Below are 8300 nucleotides of genomic sequence, written 5' to 3'. Positions count from 1 at the left end.
ATTTATTGAAGACCTCTTTTTCTTATTCAACCGTCCCGAGGAGCTTTTATATTGCGGCTAAGGTCTCCTCTCGATTGAAATTGTCGCATCCTTCTCCAACCCCCCTAATCTAGTAATCTAATGTTTTGACCGCCCCCTTATTGATGTTTACCATGTTTACCAATGAAATAGAAGCGCCGAAGGCAACCTCACAGGTACGCTGTGAGGCAAATTTGTTTACTTCCGCCATTTTTAATAGTGGCAAAAAGGAACTTGCTCCATACTGAGCCCTTAAAAATTTGGTTAAAGTAAGGAATGATTTCGTTCACTTTTCTTTATAATATCGATGTGAAAATTGGCGAGTGGCCTTATATTGCACTTAAATTTATGAATTGATGTTAATTTTGGAGGAATAAGCTGTCATTCGCAAATTCCAAGCATTTTCAGTCACGGTGCTTGCTGTGGTGTTTTCAGTCTCGTCGAAATTCCAGAAAATAATGATTGACCTGTTTTAAAACGGATTCAGCAACAATGTTTAGCCACTCAATGTATAATTTTCTTAACACATTTGTACAAAGATGTGATTTAGTTACTTTTTCTTTTTACAGAAACTGCTATGCAATATCTCGGCCTAACTCTAGAAAAAGCTGAAAATAGGTCATAATTCAATCCTTGGATATTGTTGTATCTGTGAGGAATTTTCTAAATACTCCAGTGATCCGTTTGCGTTCAAGTCGAGATCACAGTAATAAAACATCGGAAAGCAGTGAACTCAATTTAATAATATTAACATCCAACTTTTAAAAACTGAATAACATCAAGGCAAAGCAAACAACGTTCGTAAAACACCTTAGAAACACGAAACAAAGTATTCTGAAGGTTCATTGACGATAATTCAACAATAAGGTGACAAGTCCTTTTGTAATTCAACACACGATGCCGCAGTTCTTTTCTTGTTAAATCAGCAGCATCGCAGCGCAACTACACACAACACCTCCCCACCTAGCCTTGAAGTTCAAGGCGAAGGCGAGAACATCTTCTTAGGCTTAGGGGCCCGTTTTGATCTTCGTGGTTTGTGAGGACCGTACTCTGGTGTAGCTGGCCTTCTTTTGGTGGCAGATCCTGGCAGTTCCACGGAAGTAGCAGCGCTTGTCAGAGGTGGAGTTGCTCTTTCTGTAGACGGCGAAGGAGGAACTCCGGGATCATCATCTTCTACTGAAGCATAACGCGGCTGCAACTGCTCAAGGTGTCGTCTCCAAGTAGGGCCTTTTGGCTGTACTCGAACATTGAAAGATCGAGAGCCTTTGCGCTTGATGATTACAGCTGGCACCCAACGACCTTCTTTGTCTCTTCTAGGACCAAAGTAGAGGGCGTAGACAGGATCTCCGACTTTGTAAGATCTTACTACTTTAGAGATAATCTCTTTCTGCTGGGATTTGGTAGCCTCTCTAGCTTGTTTTCCCTGGGCTGTATGCGCTGGAGACGGTAATAGAGTATCAATCTTGGTTCTAATTTGACGTGAATTCAGCAGTTCACTCGGAGAATACCCACTGGAGTTGGGAGTTCTGCGAAACTGCATAAGGAATTCTTGCAGGGCTTTTCTGGGAGGAAGACTTGACTTCTTGAGTGCCTGCTTGAAAGTTTGCACAAGTCGTTCAGCTGCTCCATTAGTGGCAGGATGGTATGGAGCTCCGGTGAGATGGACAATGCCTCGCTCTTTACACCAAGTCTGGAATTCGACTGACATGAAAGCAGAAGCGTTATCTGTTACTAAGGTGTGTGGGTAGCCGAAATGCGCAAAGTCCTGCTCCAATAGGTCAACCGTAGCTTTGGCTGAAACGGACTGTGTTGGATGGATGCATGGGTATTTAGAATATGCATCTGTAAGCAGCAACCAGTTTGTACCCATAAAGTTGATCGCATGGTCAAGGTGTAATCTGCTCCAGGGTTTCTCTGGAAGCATCCATGGGTGAATTGCAGGTTTGGCTGGTCTGTTCTGATGCTGACCGCAAGGTATGCAGTGTCTGCATGTGGCCTCAATATCCTCATCGATGTTTGGCCAATAGACAGCCGTGCGAGCCAGTTGCTTCATTCGCTGCATTCCAAAGTGTCCTAGGTGAAGAAGTCCCAGAACGTTTCTTCTCATGCTTGCTGGAATCACCACTCTCGACCCATGGACTAAACAACCATTACATATGGACAGTAAAGTAGCAACCTGTCGGAATCTGTGCATTTCCGTTCCTTCATCGTTCTTCTTTGGTTGCCAGCCTTCTCGAATGAATCTCATTACCATTGAGATTATTGGATCCTTTGCTGACTCTCTTGCAAGAGATCCTTGTTCTGCTGGAGTGACTTTCTCGTCAATTGTCTGTATCTGGCAGACCATTAATGTGTCATCTACACTTTCCTCCTCATCAAATTGTGAATCTTCCTGCAGAGGTAGACGACTGAGAGCGTCAGCATTAGCGTGATCCTTAGTCTTCCTGAATTCAATCTTGTAGTTGAATTGGCTTAACATTAGAGCCCAACGAGCCAGTCGGTTAGCAGCCATTAGAGGAACATCTTTTCCAGGCCCAAATAAGGCTAACAGTGGTCGATGATCTGTGACCAGTACAAACTTCCGTCCAAATAGGTACTGGTAGAACTTCTTCAATCCAAACACAATTGCCAGGGCTTCTTTTTGGATTTGGCTATAGTTCCTTTGACTTTCTGTGAGAGTTTTGGAGACATTGGCAATTGGGCGCTCGCTTCCATCTGGAAAACGATGAAATAATACGGCTCCAATTCCAACGTTTGAAGCGTCGCATGCCAGACCTAGGATGTGTTTCTCTTCAAAATGAACCAGGACATTCTCTGAAGAAAGCAAGTCTTTCAGACGTTGGAAAGACTTTTGGTGTTCTTGTTGCCATTTCCACTTGACCGTCTTCTTTGTCAGCTTGTACAAAGGCTCTGCTATTGTAGCTAGTTCTGATGGTAGGAATTTGGCATAGAACTGGACAGATCCTAAGAAAGCTTTAAGACTTGAAACGTTTGTAGGAGCTGTCATTCTAAGAACAGCATCTACCTTAGGACCTTTTGCGATTCCTTGTTGTGACAGTAGATGTCCCAAATACTCAACATATGGCTGGGCAAAGTGACATTTTTCCTGTCGACAACGGAGACCTTTGTCTTGCAGTCTTTGGAGCAAACGCCGAAGATTGCTCAGGTGGTCCTCAGCATCAATACCGCTTACAAGGATGTCATCCAGATAGGTAGCCACACCAGGAAGGTCTACGGTGAGCTGATCCATGATCTGTTGAAAGTATCCGGGGGCAGATTTGATACCAAATGGAAGTCTTTTCTGCAAAAGCACTCCCTTATGAGTGCTAAGTGCTAGTCTTCGTTGACTTTCCGGCGCAAGCTTGATTTGGTTATATGCATCTGCCAAGTCAATTTTGGTGAATCCATATCCTCCTCCCAATCTTCTCATAAGATCTTCGGGGAGAGGAAGCGGGTGTCGATGTTCCTCCAGTTGATGGTTGACTGTGACAGAATAATCCCCACAGACTCTGATCTTGGGTTTATTTTGTCCTGGGAGCACAGCCTTCTTGATAGGAACCACTGGAGTCCCAAATTGACAAAATTGTGTGGCTTCCCAGACTCCTTTTGTTATACCCTTCTGGTATTCTTCTTCCAAATCAGCTTCCATGGCAAATGGAACTGGCCGTGCTTTCCTGAAGATAGGCTGGACATTGGGCTTAAACTTTACTTCGAGTTCATAGTCCTTGAGGCATCCTAGTTCCGGTTTCCATAAATCTTTAAATTCATTGCACAATTTCTTGCATTTCTCCTGTAGTTTGATGTCGGCCTTTAGATTGCTAAAGACTGCATGACATGATTCGACATCGTTGAGTGCTTGGTCTACAGAAATGCCCAGCTCCTTAGTAGCAGTTCGTCCCAATAGGTTAAGTTCTGGGATTTCTGACACTGTATACTTGATATCACGTGTCTCCTCTGACTCCTGTGTTGACGTTTTGGCGACGAACGTACCAATGATTGGTAAACTATGTTTACTTGCTGATTCATAGTGTAAATCAGGCTTCTGAAGATTTGGACTTCCCAAATCCTTCCATGTCTGCTTTGAAATGAAGTTCCCATTCGTTGCAGTATCCAGTTCCATTGTGCATGTTTGCCCTTGGATCTTGATAGGTACTTCCAGCTTTGGCAAGGATCTTTCATTCACTGCTTTGATTTCATGGATGAGTTTTACCGGCGTCTTTGAGCTTTTAATAGTTGCAGAATTTTTCTTTCTGCATACCTTCGAGATGTGTCCTTTAATTCCGCAGAAGTGGCATTCTGAGTCCTTGAAACGGCATTGTGGTGCTTGGTGGGTTTCAACACCACAGCGGTAACAAGCTGATTTGCCTGTCTTGGACTTGGTTTCCATTGCTTTGTTAGAGGGCCGTAGAGCGACCTTGTGTACAGATTTTGGCCTAGCCCCATAAACCGTGTCTTTAGCCACTTTAGCTGCATCCTCTGTTTCTGTGGCAATTTCAATAGCCCTAGCAAAATCCAGTTCGTCGTCCTTGACCTTAAAAAGGGCTTTAAGCACTGCCTCATTGTTTACAGAACAAATAAAACGAGATCTGAGTGCTTCATCCTGAGGATCCTTGATGGATGCAAAACCACAGGTGGCAGCATCTTGGCGAATACGTGCCGCAAGCTCCTGTAGCGTTTCACCTGGCTTTCTGCGCATATCACTCCAAAACTTGAAGCGTTCGTGTACAACAAATCGTTTGGGGTCATATTGCGTCTTCATGAAATTTACAATTTCATCCATGCTAAGATCATTAATTTGCTTGGGTGGATTCTGCTGTTTTGCCAAATTTCCCAGTAACCGGTAAACATCCTTAGATTGATTAATTAGGAAAATTTGAGCCTTTCTATCGTCATTAACATTATGTGCACCAAAAAATGTCAAAAATCTATCGTAGTAGTCAGGCCACAATTCACTTGTAGAATCAAATGGTTCGAAAACAGGTACTGAAGGTAATGTAGAAGTAAAACGTGCAGTTCCTGATTCTGAAAAAGACATTGTATGGAGAAGAGCCTTCATTTGTTCTTGATGAGCTGCCGCTTGAGCTTCCATTTGTTTTTGCTGATTTGCAATTTGCAATTGCATTAATTCGATTAATTTTGCAGTTTCAGACATGTTGATAATAGCTTCGCTTAAAATCGAACGTGAATAAAATCTAATACCGTGCTTACCGGATAATTGAAGCTGTATAAAAAAAGTGGAATACGACCTGTTGATTTTCTTAGGTGAGTTGTTTGTAAAATGATGATAGCATCCTGTCGACTGCGCCAATTAACTCCTGTTGTATCTGTGAGGAATTTTCTAAATACTCCAGTGATCCGTTTGCGTTCAAGTCGAGATCACAGTAATAAAACATCGGAAAGCAGTGAACTCAATTTAATAATATTAACATCCAACTTTTAAAAACTGAATAACATCAAGGCAAAGCAAACAACGTTCGTAAAACACCTTAGAAACACGAAACAAAGTATTCTGAAGGTTCATTGACGATAATTCAACAATAAGGTGACAAGTCCTTTTGTAATTCAACACACGATGCCGCAGTTCTTTTCTTGTTAAATCAGCAGCATCGCAGCGCAACTACACACAACAGATATTAATAACAGAGTCAGAAGTCATTAAAAAAACAAGCAATTTTCCATACTGAACTCTATTGCAGCTCGCTTTTTGCCACTATTTAAAAGAGCGGAAGTAAACAAATTTGCCTCACTCGGCAATACGCAGCATGACCTGAGAACAAGCAGCATGACTTGAGTACAAAGTACAAGCAGCATGACCTGAGTACAAGCAACATGACCTGAGGACAGGCAACATGACCTGAGGACAAGCAGCATGACCTTAGTACAAGCAGCATGACCTGAGTACTAGCGCCTTCTATATCATTGATGTTTACGGATTTGAATGAGAACGAGGCAGGCCAATTCTGAAAAGAAAACAATATGGCGGTGAATCAACCTCTGACGTTGGATCAAGATCCAATGGTTAAAGTTGCCGCACTCATTCCCATTCTAAAAGAGTCTGTGCGGGTAAGGGTTTTCAAGGTTAACAGATGCTTTAACATAAAATTCCTTCGTTCTTTAACTTTGTTGTCAGAATTAAATGCGTTCAAGAAAAGGAGAATCACTAAACTTTATTTCTGAACAGGCTCGTGTTGCACGAGAAATTGCTATCATATTCTATCCTGCTGTGGAAAATCTAAAATTTATTAATATCTTTAATGAATATTTCTCGGATTATTTTTATAATCTTTAACCCCTAATTTTGATATTTTTATCCTGTTTTTGTAGAATGTTGTGCGGCATGCAGTCTACATCCTGCATAATACATCACCTGACGCCACAAGGTTTGTTTAAATTTTAAACATGATCAGTTCTGTCACAAATGCTTTGAAATCAAGGAACGCACTTTGAAAAAGGATTCCTTTATTTCATGAGATTTTTCAAGAACAAATTGAGGAATAAATTATGTTTTTAATGGCTTCATTGGCATCGTATATCTTCATGAGGCTGCCATTCATAACATTCCTAATTTTTGGCTACAGTGAGAATATAAATTGCATTGATTATTTCAACAATGGATCCTGAAAATGGCTTTGAAAAAAGCAAACATTTGACAACATACTACTAAAAGTTTTTGGATCCCTTAAAAAACTTTCAAATCAATAAATCTGCTTTAAAATTTCATTGTGGATCACAACAATCTACTTTAAAGTTTCTTTGTGAGTCACAAATTAAAATACCTTGTTTTGAGGCAGGATTTACATATTCATTGATTTTTGTAGGAAAAATGAGTTACCAAGCCAGATCCAGGGTTTTTTCAAAATTGTTGAAGATTTCCACAATATTTGTGATCAAGTCCAAATTTGGCTTGTAAGTACATACTGGATACTTTCATAATCACTCCTCCTGTTGTCCTTTAATAATCACTACTTGCTCTTTTTCTTCTTCTTTTATAATCTTATTACCATTAGCTGCTCCAAGAATTTGGCACTTTACGAAATTTGGTGGACGTAGCAATCCTGAAAATGTAGTGAACTTTGCTGGATGTCATATTTGTTAGGGAGGGTTCCCTGACACCTTTCAATATGGATATAGTTTTGTAATTGTCCTTAATCCACCACTGAATGTCTGCAAAGACAATGAAAATTTATTTGAATGAACCTATTCCTCTGTTGTATCCTCGGCAATTAAACATTAATAAATGACCTGTTGATTCATTTAATGTGGTCTTGTGAAGAGAAAAAAATCAGGTAGTTGACTCACAGACTTGACACCTTCCAACTTTTTAGGTGCCTCATTAATTTTTGCTTGTTAATTTGTCACGATTTTGACATATTGAATCAAACTCAAACAAATTAGGCCCAAAATGGTGTAGACAGGATGAATGGGCTTAATTTGAAACAGGATGAATGGGGAACACACAAATCAAAAACCTATGTAGATTTGCCTATTTCAAACCTTTCCATTCAAAGTATGTTTGAAATTCAGTTTAAAGAATGTCAAAAATATTAATATTATATAATATAATATTAAAACAAAATATTACCAAATATCATAAATAACAATGTTTGATTTTTGGCATTTAGTTTTAGACAGCACCTCTCCTTGCAAGGCCTGCATCTAATACAATTCTGATTTCTTCACAGAAACTCGCCCTTGCTTCTGCTGACCTAACAAAGTTAGCCACACAGTTCTCACCAGAGGTTGTTGGGGGGATCTCAGCTCCTCAAGATCCAAATCAAAAAATAATCAGCTACTCTGACTTCCTGTTAACAGCAAAGAAGCAAATTGCCTCAGCCAAAAGACTAGAACTTTTGCTAACAAAGCATACAGATCAAATGTCAAAAGTCTTTGGAAACTTTAACAGCCAAAGCATTGGATGAAATATTACAATTAGCGGTTTTGTAATATTTTCCACTGTATATGTATAGAGGAAGTTCTTGTTATTGATACCACTAGCTCTGTATTATTATAATCAATTTTCTCTTTGGATGTAAATACACATGTTGAAGTTTAATCAGTCTTTTTATCTAGAAATATTAGAATAAATTCAGACCTGGTGCTAGAGTAAATCTACATATCCTGCTGCAGACAGCTGCTAAAAACTGCAGTCCAAATAGAAACTAGAGGGCACATTCATATAAGAAAAAAATCACCCCTTTCCAAATTCAGAGTATGACAAGGGGTGTTGTGCTAAGGGTCTGACGGGGTCTTAGAGGGTGTCTCCACCTTGGGAGGGGGGATGC

The 8300-nt window shown here is 40.2% G+C and overlaps 1 protein-coding gene across 1 annotated transcript; it reads left to right on the top strand.

The window, feature by feature from the left end:
- Positions 1-5888: 5888 nt before the first annotated feature.
- LOC135685079 (mediator of RNA polymerase II transcription subunit 29) lies at positions 5889-8071 on the top strand. Its single transcript, XM_065200863.2, has 4 exons — positions 5889-6081; positions 6343-6398; positions 6837-6924; positions 7701-8071. Exons 1-4 carry the CDS (start codon positions 5995-5997, stop codon positions 7935-7937), a joined length of 468 nt encoding a protein of 155 aa, XP_065056935.2. The 5' UTR covers positions 5889-5994; the 3' UTR covers positions 7938-8071.
- The last annotated feature ends 229 nt before the right edge of the window (positions 8072-8300 follow it).

This window comes from Rhopilema esculentum, chromosome 10, assembly GCF_057945365.1.
Source record: "Rhopilema esculentum isolate cy_ngs chromosome 10, ASM5794536v1, whole genome shotgun sequence".
NCBI lineage: Eukaryota > Metazoa > Cnidaria > Scyphozoa > Rhizostomeae > Rhizostomatidae > Rhopilema > Rhopilema esculentum.
The sequence above is the reverse complement of the archived record's forward strand: the minus strand, read 5'-3'. Positions and strand labels throughout refer to the sequence as shown.

Excerpts from the sequence above, each read along its gene's own strand:
- LOC135685079 (XM_065200863.2), top strand. The coding sequence starts at position 5,995 with ATGGCGGTGAATCAACCTCTGACGTTGGATCAAGATCCAATGGTTAAA. Across the intron at positions 6,399-6,836 it reads ACATCACCTGACGCCACAAG|GAAAAATGAGTTACCAAGCC; the intron begins GTTTGTTTAAAT and ends TGATTTTTGTAG. Across the intron at positions 6,925-7,700 it reads ATCAAGTCCAAATTTGGCTT|AAACTCGCCCTTGCTTCTGC; the intron begins GTAAGTACATAC and ends ATTTCTTCACAG.